This window comes from Pteronotus mesoamericanus, unplaced genomic scaffold (assembly GCF_021234165.1).
Source record: "Pteronotus mesoamericanus isolate MK-2021 breed Mesoamerican mustached bat unplaced genomic scaffold, CSHL_Meso_final contig_73, whole genome shotgun sequence".
NCBI classification, from domain to species: domain Eukaryota; kingdom Metazoa; phylum Chordata; class Mammalia; order Chiroptera; family Mormoopidae; genus Pteronotus; species Pteronotus mesoamericanus.
This window is the reverse complement of record NW_026555245.1, coordinates 17083661-17105167: the sequence shown is the minus strand read 5'-3', so window position 1 is coordinate 17105167 and position 21507 is coordinate 17083661. Positions and strand designations below refer to the sequence as shown.

The 21507-nt window shown below is 33.4% G+C and overlaps 1 protein-coding gene across 1 annotated transcript in view; it reads left to right on the top strand.

Annotated features, from left to right (window-relative positions):
• The window catches only part of LOC129078281 (zinc-regulated GTPase metalloprotein activator 1C), a 46895-nt gene that overhangs the window by 17093 nt on the left and 8295 nt on the right, over window positions 1-21507 (top strand). Inside the window, exons 7-11 of the mRNA XM_054583055.1 lie at window positions 6829-6875; window positions 8645-8731; window positions 11222-11266; window positions 14486-14542; window positions 17268-17319. Coding sequence (XP_054439030.1) covers window positions 6829-6875; window positions 8645-8731; window positions 11222-11266; window positions 14486-14542; window positions 17268-17319 — 288 coding nt within the window. The remainder of the gene's footprint in view (window positions 1-6828; window positions 6876-8644; window positions 8732-11221; window positions 11267-14485; window positions 14543-17267; window positions 17320-21507) is intronic.

Below are 21507 nucleotides of genomic sequence, written 5' to 3'. Positions count from 1 at the left end.
ATTTTGTGGTTTTGATTAAATATTTTTAATTATTCTGGCTTGAGGTGATAAAAGTTAGAAGTATGATATTTGTAATAAGGATTATACAGGATAAAGTATAGGTATGTGTAACTCCTCAGTAGGATTCAACCCCAGTGTTGATAAGTTTCTCTGATTGAGCGAGGAAACTGAGCTTCATAAAACATATGAGACCTTATTTTTCTATTAAGTTGCTATTAGACACAAACTGGAGATAATTGAGCTTTAAAAACATGCTGCTTTACCTTATTTTGAAGAAATCAGGATTTATACATAGATGAAGTGAGGCGCCACTTTTCATTAAAAGGCATCCTGCTCTCAATGTTTTTGGAACTAACAAGGTCCTCAGATGGATTTTAATGGGCTTCATTTTATAAAATGCACTTAGTAAGATTTTTAAAAGCATGTTATTACATAAAGTAAAATAGTGTTGTTCAACTTTCTAAGTGAAATATTACTAGAGGCAGAAGAGAATGAAATTAGATTCCATCTTGCAGTTCCAGTTGGGAGATGTGGATAGTGTTCAAAGTAATCATTTTTAGAAGTTTAAATTTAATGTTTAAATTAATTGTCCTGCCCAGGTGGCTAGTTGTTTAGAGTGTTCTCCTGATGCACCAAGGCCGCAGTTTGATCCCTGGTCAGGGCACATACAAGAATGAACCAATGACTACATAACTAAGAAGAACAATAAATATCTCTCTCTCTCTCTTTCTCCCCCATTATCCCTCCCTCTCCCCCTTCCCCTCCCTTCCTCTCTCCCTGTCCCTCTCTCACTAAAATCAATAAATAAAAATTTAAAAAATTATGTCCACTTTGTAGTCTATCCTGCAATATATCTAAATTTGTTAATTTGAAAAAAATTGTTTTTCTTCGAAGCCTTTATTAAAATAATGCTCTAGAAGCATCTTTCCCATACACCAAGGTTGTGAGTTCAGTCCTTGGCCAGGGCACATACAAGAATCAGGCAGTAACTACGTAACTAAATGGAACAACAAATAACCTTGTTTGTCTCTCCCCCACTCCTCCCTTTCCCCCTCCACTCTCCCTATCCCTCTCTCTCTTTCACTAAAAGCAATAAATAAAAATAAAAAAAATTATGTCCATTTTGTATTCTATCTTACAATATATCTAAATCTGTTAATTTGAAAAAAATTTGTTTTCCTCCCAAACCTTTATTAAAATGATGCTCTAGAAGTATCTTCCTCATACACCAAGGTTATGGGGTTCAATCCCTGGTCAGGGCACATACAAGAAGCAACCAATGAGTGCATAAATGAGTGGAACAATAAATCAATGTTTCTCACTCCCTCTTTCAAAGAATCAATTAAAAATTTATTTAAAAATGAAATAAAATGATGTTCTAGAAATCTGTGGCAGGCTTGTCAAATTGTTAACAATAACCTTTCACTGGCCCTTCAGTTTCCTCAGGGTTAGAGCACCCTAACTTGAGAAGTTGGGGAGATAATTCCTTTTTAGATTTTTAAATTCAAGTTTATTAGTAGCCTTAAGAATCAAAGAAAGATCTCATATATTACAATTTGACTCAGAAAAACTCCAAGTGTTATGATATAACATTTCTAGCAAAATGTTGATGAAGGAAGCAAAAAAGTCAGATTCTTCATTCTGAATAATTGTTATAAGGCATGTTTGAATTCATCTATATAAATTTATTACAAAATTTGGGGTACCTGTGGGATAGATAGCAGTTAGGATATTTTATTTGTTTTTTTGGTAAATTTAAAGTGCCATACCCAAAGTCAAACTCTTTATGTGTTTATGATTATAGGAATAATTTTATGTGTATATTTGGGTATGGAGAAGAGTTAAATAGAATCTATTATCAGTGTGATAGAGGCCAAAAAATCAAAGCAGCATTCTGAATAATGCAAACACAGTAAACACTTAACCCCCTGCCACCTTGATAAAACCTCTTAAATTATTAAATCAATATACCTACATTAAGCTGACATACTGTCAGGGTAATGGAAACTTTAGATTTTCTAAGTCAGATGCCAGATAAATAACTTTTCCTTTATATAAAGAATTTGCCAACTTGTCCAATTCCTCGGGTTGCAAAGCTTGACCTCAGTAGCTGCTTGTGATTCAGAGAATTCTGAGGCAGAACAAGTAATGACACTTGGATAATGGGCAGCAATTTAAGGGTGTCATGCTTCACAGAGCCAGCCCGTCATAAGTAAAGCTGAGAAATGGTACCCTGTGACCAGCCAGCCAAATTGAAACTGAAGTGGTAATTGATATCATGGGCTATCACTCTAATGGGATTGTCACCCATTGATCTGAAATATTCATTTTTTAATCATGGGCAAAGAATTGGACAACTTCCAATGACAGCTCTCTATTCTCAGGACTTGACACCCAGGCTACTGACATTGTTCTTTTCAGTTCTACAAATGTGACAGCATTTAATGCAATAGAATCGGTGAATGAAGTTACAGAGAAAAGGTCAAGTGAGGGGTTTCTCTTTGGTTCTTTTGTCATATTGCACAAGCTGTTGAAACAATTCAGTCAGAAAATAGTTTGGCTTGGAAAAGACCAGAAAAATAAATAGACTAACATTGTGCGATAATCTTTTTTTAAAGCTAAAATAGTGTTAGATTTATAACTGATCCATTGGAAAGAAATACCTGCTGATGCTTTTTTTTTTTTTAAATGTCATTTGACATCTTTGACACTAGATTTATTCCCATTTGGTTAACAACAGTGTTACCCCCCCTTTTTTTTTTTAATGAAGCTTGTTTCTATTTCTGCAGAAAAGGACACCCTATAGCCTTTACAGAAGTTGTATCTACAGTGATGTTATTGAGAAGGGTTCCTTTCATATGGTGTGTTAAGTTAAAGGGTTGAACCTTACTTTTTTGGGTATGTTGGATTAATTAGTGCCAAAATTGTTTTTGTCTTTTTGATATATAAGCAAAAGCCACTGTCTCTAAGCAAAGATGAGGACTCCTTTGGGGAGATACGTGTATGAAGGTTTTGCAAAAATTTTATCTTTTTTGCTTGTACAGGTTGAATAGATTGTCAAAATTTCCAATTTTTGACCTTATAAATGGAAGTCATTTGACTTAATAGTGTAAAATGTATTTTTAGAGAATATTTTCTTGAATAGCAGACATTGGTTTTGGTCTTTTTTATAGAATTTGTCTTGGGGAGGTAGGAAGTTGCATAAGGGAAATGTTGGGCTGATATCCAGAGAAAATAAATGTTAGTATGCTTTTATTACTTCTTTATGTTTATATAGCCTTTATATGTGCAGAGAACAGGGCATTTATCTCTTTGGCTATAATTTATGTGATTATTACATGTCTTACTCTTTTTTTTGTTTTTATCCTTACTTGAAGACATTTTTTTTTCATTGCTCTTAGAGAGGGAGGGAGGGAGGACAAGAGAGAATAGGGGGGTGTAGAAAGAGAAACAGACAGAGATGGAAACATTGATGTGAGACAGAAGCATCAGTGGGCTGCTTTCTCATACGTGCCTTGACTGGGGATCATATCCACAACCCAGGCATGGACCCTCACCGGGAGTTGAACCAATAAACCTTTGATCCACAGGAAGATGCTCCAACCGACTGAGCCACATTGGCCAGGGCACTTGTCATATTTTTTTTCCCCCAAAGATTTTATTTATTTATTTTTAGACAGAGGGGGAGGGGAGAGAGAAAGAGGGAGAGAAACATCAGTATGCAAGGAAAAAAACATAGATTGACTGCCTCTCGCACGCCCCCAACCTGGAACCTGGCCTGCAACCCAGGCATTGGCCCCAACCAGGAATCGAATGGGAAACTTTTCTGTCTGGAGGACAATGTCCAACCCACTGAACCACACCAGTCAGGGCACATGCCATATTCTTAATAGAGATATATGTGTTGGAAGGTTTATATTTTGGAGAGTTTTAATATGTTTTAAAATATGTGATACTTCTTGACTGCCTGGAGGTAGTAAAATATTATCCATCTATCCCATTTAACTTTTCGTGAAGATTTCTGATGTTCTGGAGAAGTATTAATAAATGCATTGAAAATATGGGTTACTTTGTGAAACTATTTTATTAGTTACATTTAGGTATGGAAATTCAAAACTTGCCATACCTTTTTTATACTGCACCAGCTCACAGGTAGTAGCCCTACATTTATTGGATTGGCAAAAAAGTCCATTTAGTTTTCTTCTGTAAAATAAAAGACACAGTTTTCATTTTTACCAATAACTTTATTGATTTGGATATTTTGAGTATGTCAGCTCTTCCTGCTATTGGCTTCAGCCAGGGATGCTGCTAAACATCTTCCAATGCATAAGACAGCCCCACAGCAAAGAGTTTGGCCAAAATGTCAATAGTGCCGAGAAACTTCACAAACCACTTTTGACATGTTTGATCAGTCACAGCACCTTCTCTATGCACTGCACAAATCTTTTTTTGCATTTCAGTTGCATTTTTACCTTTCTTGAAATAATAAAGTATAATACACCAAAAATGCTGCCTATTTTCTTCCATCTTCAGTATTAAAATGGCTGCATAAAAATTCACCAATTTTGATTTTTTTAAATATATGCTGGTATGACAGCTGTCACAATACAATGTAACAAAACTGTTTCAAATGAAGTTAAAGACAGCTAAGTACTACTAGGGTCATTGTAGGGAAAAAACTAAATGAACTTTTTGGCCAAACCAATATATGTAAATAAAGCTTCCAAATGGTCAATAATAATCACATTTTGAAAAATAGTTTTTAAAAGAACAGTATTACAGGATCCTTCAGGAACAGATGCCTTGCTAAAAACCTTTCCTAAATAGATTTCCTACTGAATAGAAAGGGATTTGTTGCTTCATATTACATAAAATTTTTCAAGTAACAGCATTCATGTTCTGTGTCAACAGATAGGGGGTGTTAATTAGAATTCACTGAACAAATGTTTGTTGAGCCTGGGTGTGAGATACTCCTTCCAGGGTGGTAACAGCCTTATTTTCAAGAGGACACAATATTAGGATTTGTTACAGCCCCAGCCCAAGAATAATTAGCAAAAATAGTAAATTTGGTCTTGTGCAAAGGAATGATACTTGCTCCAATATGCTCCAAGTTCTGTGATTGTCATAATTTGAGTGGGTTTGCTGTTAAATTTATAGGTTTGTACCTAAAGTGAAAATCAGTGCATCATGACTGTAGTTTTAGTTTAGTCTTATTTCCCCTGAAACAGAATTTGGCAAATAGAAGAAAAAAGTTTTTCTTTATATACTTAACCAATACTATTAAGTAAAATTATTACCAGTTTACTCTTAGGTTTTAAACTATCCAAATACCTTAATGCTCTACCTTCCCTTGAATTACAAAACTGGTTTGGTGAAGTAATTATTTTAGGATATGTGCTGCTAAAGTGAGCACAGTGAATAATTTTGAATGTAATTTTTAGATAATCTTTATGAGTATACTTTTAGGTAATTAACATTTTTGTAACACTGTTTTTAAGACAGATTTTATACAAAAAAAGCTTTCACAAAGATTTTTGTTCATTTTTCTTCTGTTGAACACATTTTCAATTTTTGAGAAATAGCCCTTTAATAGGGTGTCCTGTGATGGTTACGATGTTAGATATAGTCTCTTTTTTTTATAAGATGAGGAGACAAGCTTTTTCCCGTAATTGTTATGAAGGATAAATGAGATAATGTGTAAAAAGATTTAATAATTGTGAAATTTGATTCCTATATAAAGAATATTAATCTAATTGCTTCTGACTTTCAGTAAGCTTTTGAGAGTTAAGGTAATGAAGGTGAAACATTTTTCAGAGGAACCTGTATGGCGTTGGTAATGTCAAGGATATAAATAGGATTATGGAAAAATTACTGCCTCCAGAGAGATGAGAACTACCTGTGGGCCCCTAAGTCAATGTCAAAATATTTTTTGAAGCTAGCTTGTCTCTGGAGAGATCAGCAAAATAAACAGTTGCGTGAAGAGGCCAGATCACTCAAGTGTTTATAATTGATAAACTGCTTTCATGCTAGAATTAGGGTTGTGCCCTTCTTTGAGGATATTTGTTTCTAAGGTATATGAAGGGCCCAGAACTGAGTTAACATAATGTACCATTCTGGTGTGGGGAGTGGGGCTATTTTGTTACTAGCATTCTGTCAATAGGGTTCTTTACCTTGAATTTATGTATATCTATTTTACAGAGAATATATATATTCATAGTGTTGAAGATACTTGCTAAAGATGCTGATAAATCTTCTGAATTGTAATTTTTTTAAGGGAAGTATATTAGGCTATAACAAATCCTATTTGCTCTAGAGTGGGATAGGAACGAGGAAAGTATATTAGACTTTATGAAAGTACAATTTTAGTGGTTATCTTTTTAAAGAAGTAATAATGAATATTTAGAACAAGAATAATTTTGTAAAAAGGAAAATGCCTAAAATCTGAACTATGTTTTATGCCTTTATTTACATATGGAGGATTTTCTGTATGTAAATCAAAGCTTCATGCTGTATGCCTTAAACCTACACTATGATATCAATCATTTCTCAATAAAACGGGAAAGAAAGAAATATGGAGGATTTTATTTTTTAAGAAAAAGGTGATATCACGGGATACAATTTAATCACCCCCCCAATTAAAAAAAAAAAGCCCTACAGGTTTACTATAGGAAAAAAATTACAAACAGAAAAGTAATTTGTGTATTCAGTAACAGAGCTTGTTGAAGTCTTTATCAGAGAAAAGAAAGGAGTCTCTACTTTAAAACTTTTTGTTAACATTTGATTTTGTTACACCACAGTAACTTTTTTCTAACTTTGTTTTTTGTTTAGCATTTAACAGAAGAAAAACCTGATGGCCTTATCAATGAAGCTTCTAGGTATTCATATTTAAAGTGTATATTGATAATGACTATTGGAAAGAGAAAATTATTAATATGTAACCCAAAACAAACTGAGAAATACAGAAGCATAAGTCAAGGAATTTGTTATCTTCTTGTAGTTGAATTATTGCTACCTGTTTATAATGGTCTGGTAACCAAAATTCTGTTTAAAACTATTTTTTATTATAACATAAAGTTAGTGCTGGGCACAGGAGTTTTTTGTGATGAGCAGGGAAATGTTAAACATTTAAAAATACTTTCTTGTTCTCATACAATTTCTTTGGGATTGAAGATGATTATAAAAAAGTTGGCTCACTTACTTCCTTCTTTAACAGTCATTCATTTGATTCAAATGCTCACTTATTCAGAACGACAGAGGAAAAATATGAATCTAGTTTTAATTTGGCATTTTGAAGATTTTTTTGTTTAAATACCTTTCTGCTCCTGATTGGTTTGTCTTTAGACTTATAAATATTTAAGTTAGTTTGCCTACCCTAAGCATACTCTCCCTAATGGGAAAAAGGTTTTTGGATAAATGACAGTCACTAAATGTGCTGCTGGATTTAAGAGGGAGGTCCCTTGAGTTTTGCAATGTATGATCCAGACATAAATAATGAAGACTGCGAGCCAGCGATTGAGTCCCCATCATTTTGGAGTGCAGTACTCTGTTGTTTTGTAATCCTGCCCAAACACTGCATTCAGTATATATCTTTGATTGGAATGAGACTGAACTTAAATGTTTTTGTAACTTTTCTCCTTATTAAAATATGTTTATTATAGAAAATGTAAATAAGCCAAATAGCAAATGTTAAAATATTATAAAAGCCAAAGTAAAGTTAAACATAAAAGACCTCCAGTTTAAAGATTGCAATTGCTTATACAAGTATTTTGAGATGGGCATATTCAGTCTTTATTCATGTAATGGGATTGTGATATGCATACTATTGAAATCTGCTCTTTTAATAAATTAAAATTAATTTATTTTTGAGAATTTGGTGATGTTATTTATCAGCTATACCTTCAGGAAGCATAAAACTAATATTTGGGATAAACAGTTTAGTGATTAAAACTTCCTGAAGAATTGAGGGAAATTTAAAGACTCTTCAGCTTTACCAGTCCTGTTAATAGAATATAAAACTTCTATTTATAGAAAGCTGTATTCTTATTCAGCCTTCTGTCAACTGTATTCTTTAACTTGAACTTACGTATATTTGTTTTATAGAGAAAACATATTCATAATGATGAAGTATATATTATTAGAGATCCTGATAAATCTCCTGAAGTATAGTTTTAAAAAAACTTTTTGATATAGTTTTAATGATAAATAAATTTATTCACCTGTATTTCTTTGAACATTATGGTAACTATTACATGGAATATTTTACTATGTAGACTATCTTTGTTTTTTACCATATTGGATATCTGAATTTTATACATTTCTTTACAAAGAAAATCAGGAGTTGGTAATCATCATAATTGTAAATCATCCTTGATTGTAAAACTTTTGAGGCTTATCTTTGTAGTTCTAGAGTAGCAAGTGAAAGTTCTTAGTAAATATTTTTAATGAATAATGTGAAATATGAATTTGTATAGTGATGACTATAATTTATCCTTACTATTTGAAGAATAAGTAGTTTAGGAGTAAATTGAATTACTATTTGAGTATTATATAGTTTTTAACTGATAGTTGATCTGAAGGAGATGTTTTATTTATTTTTTAATTTCTTAACACTTCTTTTTTTGACATTTGTTCTTTGCTAATTTAGGCAAGTTGCTTTGGCAGATATCATCATCATCAATAAAATAGACTTGGTTTCAGAAGAGGATTTAAACAAATTAAGAACAACTATTAGGTAAAAGTTAAGTACTTACAAATTCAAAGTGTATCATACAAAATATTTTTACCATGTACAATTAGAGAATCACATATATTGTCGCCTAATTGACTGTTAGTTATGTAAATAGTACTATACGAAGTTATTCTCTATTGCTTACAGAATATAGTTCAAAGTCCATAGACTGATGTGCAAGGTCTTCTGACTTCATCCTCCTTTTCCTGTCTTCTCTTTGACTTTTTCCTTACATGAAGTTCTGTAATTGTTCCCAGGATGATTATTTACTTAACATTCTCCTGGATATATCCTGTGAAATTTTTTTATTACTCATATTTTGTTCTTTCTCCCTCTGCCAGTCCTTGAATTCCTTTTTCTTCTCTTTCTTTTTTTATTTTCCAGCAATTTTATCCATTCTTTAGATCCCTTTCCCTCCCCATCTTTTCTTCCTCCCTTCTCTGTGAAGTCTTCCCTAACTTTTGTGGTTTCACTCTTATCTGAACTGTCACTGACTTTTTCTTCCTTAACTGTCTACTAACCATACATGATTTCCAGCTTGTTTTATTAATGTCTGTAGTGTCCATGGCCAAGGCAAATCAATATAGGATAATATGAATGATACTCAAATATGTGTTAAATGATCTAACAGTAATTTTGGACTTTTCAAATGAGGCTAGAGTTCAGGGACTTTGAATTATTTTATAAGACCTAAACTAATAAATGCCACCTTTAAAGTGACATTGAATAGCTTTTATTATTAATTTTCTTTAGTGGGCATGGTCAGCTGACATCAGATTTTGAATCTGTCAGTGCCAGTTCATATAGTATATGTTATGAATTGAATTGTTGAAGCTAAGATTCATTAGGAGATTGCCTGCAATCACAATGGTTACAGAAGAAGAAAATCCATTTTTTCTCTATAGTTGGTCTTATTTTAATAGTAATATCCTCTCATGCTTTACTAAAAAAACTAGTAGTATCTCCATGTGGAAGGCAGGTAGTATTGCGTAGTATTTAAAGTCACAGACTTTGGAATCTGCTTGGGTTCTCATCCTTGGTCTGTTTCTCACTGTATTCTTTTTAAGTCTCATCTGTAAAATGGGAGTAACACCTACTTCATAAGTTTGGTTTGTATATTACGTGAGATAATGTTGGAAAACTTTGTGCAGTGCCCAGCACATAGTAAGTGAGCTGTTAGCTACTATCACTATTAGATTGTAATTTTTTTTCTTAGTTTATAAAGTAATCTCAAGTTACAGTGAATTAAAAAAATGAAAGAAATAAGAAGGTGGTTGACAATTTTGAAAAGTCTAAAAAGGTGAACCACTGAATGAAAATTACTTCTTTTACCCCTTTGACATTGGTTTCCTAAATTTTGTTTCACTTTTCCAAATCCTATGCATCCTTGTGATTGCTAGGAAAAAAGAACACAATCTGTGTGGCAAACATTTTTGGATCCACTGGGCTTTTCTATTTCCATAATGACAGCTGGATTTCCAGTATCAGCAAGATCAACTATTAAGCCAGCTTGTTGCCAGCCTGCACCATATAGATATACCAGAAAAGAATTTGGACAAAGCACACTGATAAATTACAGATCCTTTTTACTTTTTCCCTCCATTGTACATCAGACTTGCAGCTGAGTTAGGTGTGGGAAGTTGGAAGAAGGTAAACATATTTGAGAGGGAATAGTCATCATGTTACATTCAAAAGAGAAGATTAAGAATTCAGGGAAATAGTGGAGAGACTTGCCTTGGAATCATTGTATGCAGGAAGCCTAACCCATGAGAACAATCTTGCACAGATAGCAGATATCAGCAGCAAGTAACCTTAACAGCAATGGAATTGATGATATAAACATAATGAGAGCAGGTATACAATATGTTGAAAAGGATTTAACAATTATTTTTTGGTGCCATACAACAGGAGCCATATTTTATTATCTTTGTAGCAGAAGCGGGGTGGGGCTGGTATAATGGGTAGAGATCCTACTCACGGAATTGAAGAGGTTATTCTATAAAAGAACTTGAATGTGTGACACAGTGTTACTGTGAGTATTGATGGCAGACTGGGATCAAAGTCACTCATAGCTAGGTTTTTATTTCTAGCATATGTATAGTCATTTCTACAAAGTGTGCTTGGGGAATACTGGGTATCAGTGAACTTTTTTACTTATCTACTCATTTTAAAAACATTAGAGTTACTTGTTACTTATGAATCATATTTTCTAAAGTGAAGGGTCTTTTTATAAATCACCAAGTGTAGCCCCTAGTCTCTGAGTCGTGCAGTAGATTTTTGTATATCATGTTTTAATGCCTCAGTGGATTATACCTGACTTATGATTAAAAGGAAAAGAATAATTCAACTATGTAAGTTTTGTTTTCTATTTTTTGACTTTTCTAGTTCTAGATATATTTATATATGCTTACGTCATATTTTAGAAGTGTGCCCTGTGTGCTTTTTAAAAAATTTAATACTTTTTTACCTTCCTCATTTTTAAATTTATTTCAGATCAGTAAATGGACTGGGAAAAATTTTAGAAACACAAAGATCAAGGTACTTTTAAAAAACTACTACTGGTATTAACACTAAATAATTTTAGGTAATAATAAATATTAAGTAATTGATAAATATGCTTGATTGTAATATAAGATTGTAATATAAGATTGTAACATTTTTTAAAAATAAGGCCCAAAGATGCTGTTTTGAATGTTCTTTATAAATTAGTTTGGAATACTTATTTATTTGCTTCTCCTTGTAACTAAGACTGTAGAGCTATGATAACACTTTGTAACTGCTTTTACTTAATGAAGAAGAAAACAGAACTTTCCTCTAACTAGTATAGAAATCTGAAAAAAGTATATCACTAGGAATCTTATTTTGAGTTACCTAAATAGTTTTTTAATATTTAAAAAATAATCTTAGTGTTTAATGGTTGAAAAAATGAGCTGTCATGTAAAAAATACAAGGAATCTTTAAGTTTCTGTTACATTCTTTTTTAAAAATTTTGATTTCCATTTCCTGCAGGTTTTTCTTTCTTTTCATTGTATTTATACAGGTGTGCATTACTTTATAAAATTATGTGTTTCTAAAGCATCTTTAAAATTGATTTCTGTAAATTGAACTCTTTTCCATTAAAATGGATTTCAGGAAATTTCTGTACAGGGGTATTTCATTAAGCTAATTTTTTTTTTTTTTTTTTTTTTTTTTTTTTTTAAAGCAAGAATGGCTCAGCAGCTGAGAGACTGAGCTCAGGCAGCCAGCAGCTCTGAGACTCACAGCTTGCAGTATGCTGCCACCCAGTTTTTAATTCAGAGATTCTTTCCTTGAAAGTGCAGCAGAGGCCTTAGTTGAGTGACTCGTCTGCTATGGCAGAGATTAGAGGTGCTGACAGACTACCGTAAGTGTTAGGCAGTAACAGCAGCAGCTGCTTATGTGCATGTCAGCAGCGGGGGCATTAATTTGGTATGCATTCTGCGGAGCCGCTCATCTGCTGGCAGAGTGGTAAGAATGCCATGAGTGTAACTTCTGCACAGGCACACACCAAATGTGCTCCCTGCATTTCAAGTTCCACTGTGAAAAATCTCTGATAACCTAACTTACACTGTGAGCCATTCTTTGGTATCTGTCTTCTTCCTATTGCATTTTACTATTTCCTTTCTCCTTAATTTTTCTCTTTATGAAATGATAAATAACCATTTAATGCTTAAATGAGGTTTTAAAAATCATATCCATAAATAGCTGTGGTTCTGTCATAATAGCATTTGAAGAAAGTCCATGGTTAACTTTCACCCGGATACTTAGACTTTTTCCTCTTACTCTCCTTTGAGAATCTGGTGAGAATACAGTGAGAGACTTTGACATTTTATTATGCTTTATAGAATTTAACCTGTACAGATGTATTGTTGTTCCTGTCTGTTTTGGAAATATCAAAGGAATCTGGGTATAAGCAGAATTATATCCAAAGTTGTGACATGTATTCTCAAGGATGCTGTCATGGTCAAACTAGTTTATTTAGAAGCTTGTGTTTCAAAACTGACTTTTGGTTTTCAAATAATTGGCCTGAATTTTTATATTCTCACAGTTGGCATCTGTAAACTTTTTTAAACTTTAAGCTATTTCCTAAGATAAAGATAATAAAGTTGGGGGGGAAATTTCATTCATCACCTATCAGTATAAATATTTGCTTGGTTGTGATGGGGAAAAAGGGAATATGTTTAATGTTAAGGCTTTGGTCTCTTATGTAAGTTGATATTCAAAAATTTCTTCATGGAACATTTACTTATATGCTTGATCATTTTCCTAATTCTGCTCATGTAGAATGTCCAGAATTTGAAATATTGTTACAGCCTATTAACATAGAACTATGGAGTATTCTTCTTTTAAAAAGATGGGAATCTATCTGCCTTGTGCCAGGATAAGTATTCAAAATCTAAGAGCACATTGTTGACCCAAATATGATATATAGCAGACTGTTGAGAATGAACAAAGCAGCACAGCTGGTCAGTCAGTCCAAAGTTAAAGGAGATGGTTTAGCTTACATGTTTACACATTTTTACAAATCTTGAATTTGACAAAGTTTGGTTTTCCTTGTGAGAAAATTGAATAAATGAGAAGTTTCTGGAATCTAATTTTGAAATTTAATTATACTATTGTCATTGTCTTGAAACATTCTTTCATTGTAGCTTTGATTATAGAAAAATCAATGTCTTTTACTGTTTTATAGGCTTGTGAAAATTCAAACTCGATCACTAGTTTTTATAAATTTATGTATTTCAATCAGATCTAATGCTAATTTTGATACAATATTCTCTTCTGATTTGAATTTTTGCTTTCCTAATAAAGCTTAATTATTTACTACTGAATCATTCTAACAGAAATAATGTTTATTCAGATAGATCACTAACTAGAAAGTTTCAGTCTGTATGCAACACCATTCTGAAGAAAATGAAATCAAACCATTCTTTACATATAGATATGGGTCCTAGAGTGAATATTTCTAATATAGTGGTTGTTTGACTCCTCACATTCTTATAATGTTACCTGGTATATCACGGAAGGAGGAAGGTGGAGTAAAAGAAATACAAAAATTCCAAAGGATAGTGCACCTGCGTTACTATGTTATTTGCATTTGTTCCACTACCGTCGTTGCATATTTTGAGTAATAAACTGCTGCTCTGAAAAGTTTCCGTTTTTTAACTGATTTTATTTTATTTTATTTTTTTTGCTATAAAAATGCATTTGAAAAGCTCATGAGTCCCAGGCTGAGTAGCTCAGTTGGCTAGAGTGTTGTTCAAGGACACTCAGGTTGAGGGGGTTTAATCCCCAGTCAGGGCACATACAGGAATCAACCAATGAATGCATCAGTAAGTGGAACAACAAATATAATACCTCTCTTTCTCTTTCTCTCCTCCTTCTGCTCTCTATAAAAACATCAATAAATAAATCAAAGCTCATAATTTTCAGGATTGAAGAGACAATTGAGAGTAAAAAAACCCAACAAACTAAAAAATTTTAGCTTATTGAAGCAATAATCAGGTAGACTTGATCTCATACCATTTACTCAGATTTTTGAATTTTATATATAAAATCTATAAAATAGTATTTTTACAAGCTTTGTGTTCCTTGTCTGTTACTTTTATGTTTCCAAAATATTATGATATACTGATAAATCTTTATGTCTACATTTTTGGCAGAAGAATCTTTGAAATTTTTTTTTCCCTTGATTGAATATAATAAATAGGATTTCACACTGTTACTTTGGTTTTCTTTTAGAGTTGATCTCTCTAACGTCTTAGATCTTCACGCCTTTGACAGTCTCTCTGGAATAAGGTATGTTTCCTGTATTTTGGTCCTTTTTGTTGTAATGTACCTATTGTTACAAAGTTAAAAGAGTTAGAGGAATGATTTACAGAGTTGCACTCTTGGTTTAAGCTTCCTGTAATTCTTTTGACATAAAAGACCATTCCTAATGATTATGTTCTTGAAAGTTCTGTTAATTGGATGTTTGGAAATCACAGTACATTTTCCTATAGAAATTATAGTGTAAATGGTAGTTAACATTAGAGACTCATTGTTAATATTTCTACACCAAATATATATATAATATTTCCTATGATAAAATACATGAAATACATAAAAAAAATTTAGCTTGGGGTATTACCACAGAAACCTCCTTTTCCTCAGTGATGGGTCAATTTCCTGCCTCTTTCCCCAAAAGGAATCTTTTTGATAAGGAAGAAAAGAATGTAAATTTCTTTCCTGGATATCAGTATCTTTTTTTTTTTTTAAGTCATCTTAACAATTTTTAAGTGTACAGTTCAGTAAAGTATATTCATATTATTGTGGAATGGATCTACAGAACTCTTTTACCTTATAAAACTAAAACTCCACACCTATTAAATGAGAACTCTCATTCACTCCCCCACTGCCCCTGGTAACCATTATTACATTATTTGTTTCTGTGAATTTGACTACTTTGATACTCATAAATAGAATCAAACAGTATTTGTCTTACCGTGACTGGCGTATTTCACATAGTCCTCAGGGTTCATACATGTTTTAGCATATGACAGGATTTCCTTCTTTTTAAAAGGCTAAATAATATTCCCCTATAAGTGTATAATGTTGCTTATGAACATGGGTGTGCTAATATCTCTTCAAGATCCTGCTTTCAATTCTTTTTTTTTTTTTGTTTTGATATATACCCAAAAGTGAAATTGCTGTATCCTACGATATTTCTATTTTTAAGTTCTTCAGGGACCACCACGCTGTTTTCCGTAGCAGTTGCACCATTTTACATTCCCACCAACAGTGCACAAGGGTTTTAATTTTTCTACATCTTGCCCATACTTATTTTCTGTTGTTTTGGTAATAGCTGTCCTAATGGGTATGAGGTGACCACTCATTGTGGTTTTGATTTGCATTTCCTTAATGATTAGAGATGTTGAACATATTTTCATTGCTTGTTGGCCATTTGTATTATCATCTTTGGAAAAATGTCTATGTAAGTACTTTGCTCATTTTTAAATCAGGTTATTTAATTTTTTTCTTGTGGCTGAGTTATAGGAGTTTTTTAATAAATTCTAAGTATTAACCCCTTATCAGACATATGATTTGCAGTTGTTTTCTTCCATTTCCTCTGAAGTGGATGGGTCAGTAAAACCCCTCATGTGACAGTTTCCTCTGTGTACCCGTAGGAAAGGAGCGTGCTTTTATCTCTGAAGACAAATGGGTGCACAGAGGAATCTGAAAGAGCAGACCTTACTGAGTTTCCCACGATTTACTACACTTGGCTCATAGTCTATCCTGTCATATCTTGCCATGACTTTGCACTCTTCATCAAACCTAACATAAAACCACTAGGGCTTAAGCATTTATTTGGGTCTTCATTTCCTTATGAAAACTCCTGTGTCATGTAAAACTTAAGTACTTGTATGCTTTCCTCCTATTACTCTGTCAGTCTAATTTTCAGACCCAGCTGGGGACCTGTAGAGGGTAGAATAAAACATTTTCCGGCCCTACAGAATTTTTAGGCATTCATTGTCCAACAACATTAAATACTGAGTGTAGGGAAAGAGCACTACTTAAGAACAGTATGACTTACTTAAGAACAGTTATAATGCATTAGTGACGCTTAAAGAAGTAGCTGTTTAATGTGATGCCCCTGCTGCGGGTAAGGCGTTTGCGTAACCTTCTATTGTGCTTAGTTGTTAAATGGGAGAATCCATTCCTGAGCAACCAGCTGGGAAGATTTAATCGGACACTTTCCCTACTGAGACCCCCTTCCCCCACCCCGCCAGAGACTCATTCACTCCAGTAGCCCCTATAAACCTTTTCTTTTTCCTAAACTTACTGTTACTAATTTTCCCCTCACTGTTCTTCAGGGCAACACATCTGCAAGGTTTTAAGTCCTTCCCTCCTCCCAGCCCTACCCCCATCAGTGTCTAAATGCTTGCTACAGTTGTTATGGTTATAATTTGTTATGCCATATTGATCTTCTCACTCTTTTCATATCAGAGCAATGCATTTTTAAGATTCTGACTTTTTGTTTATACCAGTAACTGAATATATAGAAGATCTATATTTGTGGATAATGTTTATTTTTTTATTAAGTAGTCATGTTCAAGGGAAAACATTTATAAAGGAAATTTTATTCTTCTGACTTTCTTTAGGTACCAGCATTTTCCCATTAGGAAGCGTGGGGAGAGTTGGTGAAATTTTGAGCAATAGTAAAAATGCTTATTTATACTTTTCTAGGACCTCTAGATCCTCGTATTAGGATCTCTTAGAAATGAAATCCCACATATTTAACCACACAAAATAGTGTTGTTAAAGATTAGTTTTTCTTTATATTGTGTTTATGTATGTCAATGTGTGTACATTTTTAAGAAAAGTTTTAAAACAATCTGCCAGCTTTTCTCTATTAGAATATGTGAGCAACACATAATAGATTCAACTCTGGATTTTCTCGTCCTTATGTAGCTTTGTATCTAAGAAATGTACAAGATTAAATAAAAAATGTATCTATCTCTGAATTTATAATCAGTTGTTTTAGTTTGCAGAAAAAACTTCAACATTTGCCGACAATACAACCTCATCTTGATCAGGTAAAAAAAAACCTTAACATTTTTAAAGTATCTCTAACTAACATGGTTATGCTCAGGACTGTTACATTAGAACTCTTTCTAAAAATGTATTTTTGAACTGTGTTGATAGTTTTCAGAATTTAAATGTTTTTGAGGTCGTCTAATCTTACTTCTTAAAGAATTATAGGAATTAATTAAACTGGAATTGCTTAGAATACAGGGTCCAGCAGAAGTAACACCATTGAGTGTGGTTGGTAGGGCATGTGAATGTCTTGCACAAGATGGACAGCAATTTGAACATTTCACCTAAAATGTCATGTGGTGTGCTTGCATGTGATATTGTTATGTTGCAGGATTACATGCTTATGATTTTGTAATGAAAGATTTTTATGTTCTAAAAAAAAGGGGCATTATTTGTGCCAGACCCTGTATTTAGAAAAATATGCTTTCTAACTTCTCCATTCTCTGGGTCATTCAACATATTTGATCAGTTCTTCTGAAGGGAATCCCTGCGTAGAAGCAGAGTGGGAGTTCTATGTGCAGCCTATTTTTAACAATTTTAAATTGATTAAGGAAAAATTTGGTATGTGCATCTGTAACTTATTTGAATAAAAATTGACTTTACAGTTTCACATAGCACTGTAAATTTAAACTTCTTAAGGTGTTTTTCATGCTCTAAAACTCTAATTCCTGAGGTAAATATTGCAGATGCTAGAAACAAACAAAATAAGTTTTCACTGTATCCGTCTTTCTTTTAAGCAAGTCATAGATAGTAGAGCTTGAGGGTAACTTCCTTGTTCCATTTAAGTACAGTGAAAGGAAGGGAGCATGGGTGTGGCCCTGGATGTAGTTGTAGTCTTCCATCCCCTGTCTTGAAACTGTCACTCAGTTTTTAAGTCCTTGTTAACTGTAATAGGGCCAAGGTAATAGCAGCCACTTGTTCATTTGTCTTCAGTTTGGCTCATACGTATGGGGAGCTATACTACCATGTTTGTGGCACTTTTTTCTGAGAAACTTAATAGAATACTTATCTTCACTTATTTTTAAAATGAGTGAATGGGAGAAATATAAATCCTTAGTGGCAGAATTTTTGGGAAAAACCACTCTTGACAGTCTCAATATTAGTTATAAAGTGAACTTTAATTACATCCTTAATGACTCTAGGTGAAGGACATCACAGTAGGAGTCATAAGGATTAAAAGATGAAGAATGTGTAGTATTCATTTTCAAGAACCTTTATAATGGCCTGTATCTGCACCCATTGTATCTTGAATATGCCCTTCTTGTGGCACTTATAACGCCTTGTAGTTTGGGTTGAAATGCTTTTTCTCTTACAAGTAGTCTCTAAATTTCTTAACTATAAATTCCTCATTGCTGTGAGTATATGTTAAAAGAATGCAAAGGTGTGATGGGGGTGTACAGCAGAATCAATTGTGGAGCTTTTAAAAATAACCTGGATGCTCAGTTGTTAACCACCCCTCACATCTGCAGCGATGGACCGTGCTTATGTACATACTAATGTGTGTGTATACTTTTAACATTTTATTTTGGAAAATTTCAAAGATATACAAAAGTAGAAAGAGTACTAAAATGAACCCTTCGTACATATTACCCAGTCGCAATGGCCATCGATATTTTGCTGATTTTACTTCATCTATCTTCCCAGCATTTCTTTTGCTGCGACATTATTTAAACTTTTTTCTTTAAATAGAAATTTTCAAGCACACATAAAACTAAACTAGTGTGATGAACCTGCATGTACCCATCACCTTTGCTGGAGTGTATTAAAGAAAGTTCCAGACAGTGTGTCATTTCATCAGTAACTAGGGCACGCACGTCTGCTTTCTAAAAGCTCCCCAGAAGATTCTGATGCACTTTCCTGCTTTAGAAATATGAACATAGAACAGAATATAATATTATTGCAGATAAAGGGCTATGGGATTGAGCTGTTCGAAGAGTCTCATTTGGTTAAGTATTTCATAAAAGACTATATATCTGTATAGAAAAAAAGTATACAAGTATCTTCACATATATTGGTATCTATTTATCTGTCCATATGTGTACATGAACGTGTAATCCTACAATCCCACTCCGATGAAGATACAGAAGATTTCCAATACCCTTAGGAAAGTTACTTTGTACCTCTTTCCAGTCAGCAGCCCTGCTTCTTCCAGAGAGCCAACTGCTGTTCTGACTTTATTCCAAAACGTGGCCTCAGGATGGTAGATTTATTTTTGACTAGAAGGGTACTGGAAAGAGCGGTCCAGATGTTTAAAAGTGGGAAGGTGAGAATGCTATGGAAGAGCAGAAAACCAGCGCAGAAGCCTTAGTGAAAGTTGGGTATTGGGATCCTGCTTTGGCTTTGATTTGCTAGGTAAAGAGAACTCCTGCTGTTATGTCAGATGGTGTTGGGTAAACTGGATTGGACTGTGGAGTCAGGACACCAAGCAGGAAGATCTTGCAGAAGTTCGTGTGCCCTGTGACGAGGGCCTGACTATGTTGGTTACAGTGAGAATGGAAATGGGAGTATTCGAGCACTGTTTTAAGGCAGACGTGTCTGAATAACCTTACTAACTGATTGTAGAGCAGTAAGAAGAGAGAAGTGATGGGAAGCCTAGATTATCTAAAGGAACCTAGAAATAAGAGATATCTGGAAGGCAAACTGATTTGGATGAAACCGAATATTCGGCTTTGAACCTGGCGGCAGGATATCATAGTATATACTACACAAGCAAAGAGGAGCAGAGGACTGGAGTGTTGAGATGCAGGTTTTGAGTTTAAGCATGTTAGTGGGCTTAGTTTTCTAGATGAAGAAAACATAGATGTTATTGATACTAGGTATCATTTGTGAAAAAGAGTGGGAAACTGAGGGAAATAATGTGGCAGGTTAAAGAAAAAACAAACTGAACAAACTTCTAAAATTTAGGGGTTATTTCTAAGTTTTATTTTAAGGACAGTACTTTATATTGATTTAGTTTTCTGAATTATTGACTCAGTTTTCTGATTCTGTGTTTGGAAAAGAATTATTTTTAGATTCAAAAGAATAATAAACTGGGGGGGAAAGTCTGAAATGGGTAATACATACGACATACTGTGTGTTATTAAGGTTTTTTCCCTGAATGATGTTTAATGCAGTTTTCTTTATTTCATGGATTTCTTGTTTACTCCCTATAAAGAGGTTCTGGGGTTGGAGGAGGGAAGATAGGTGAGAAAACCCAAGTGACAGCCTGTGCTCACTTAATCAGAGGAGCCAGTTACGAATTATGAGCATGACCCTCATCTTTTGACCGGGGAGTTTTATGGATTTCTTCTTCTTTTGGGATTGTCTAATATGAGTAGAGTTCATTGATACAAAAAAAAAAATCTCATTTTAGAGGGTGTATTTCCTTCCTTGAGCCCTGTGATGCATTGTCTTAATTTTTAAAAGCTTTTTAATATCATGCTGTAGTTAATTGAATTCCTCAGAAATATTGTCATGTCTGTAACCTGCAAAAAGCAAAACTCATCCTGTGATGTAAAATTGTTTTAAGTCAAGAATAAAGCAATATTTAGTGCTATATTAAGACATTTCCAATATTAAAAGCAAAGTTATACAACTTGAATAAAGTATATGTTTAGCATTTTTGAAGATTAAATTATTACTATCTTTTAAAACAGACTTACGTTTCACTTGGCACTCTTTTGCTGTGTATTTTAATATGATTTTTTATTAAAAAATTCCATTAATATGGACTTTTAGGCATTGTTTGTAGTGATTGCTTTGAGGAGGAAAGAAGACTCTTTTTATTTAAATACATACTACTACCATAAACTTATAAAAACAAGTAGTTTAAAAGCAGTGTTTAAGATTTAAAATAAACACTTTTAAAAGTTGTGGTAAAAAATACATAACATGAGATTTACCCTCTTAAGAAATTTTTAAGCGTATAGTGCAGTATGGTTAACTGCATACACATTATATTGTATGGAAGATCTCTAGAATGTCCTCAGCTTGCGTAACTGAAACTCTACACTCACTGAATAGCACCTCTCCATTCCCTTCACCCTGCCCCTGGCAATCACTGCTCTACTTCCTGCCTCTACAAGTTTGACTGTATAGATAACCTCATATAAGCGGAATCCTGTAGTATTTATCCTTCTGTGACTGGCTTATTTCACTCAGCATAATGTCTTTTAAGGTTCATCCATGTTGTAGCATGTGTCAGAATT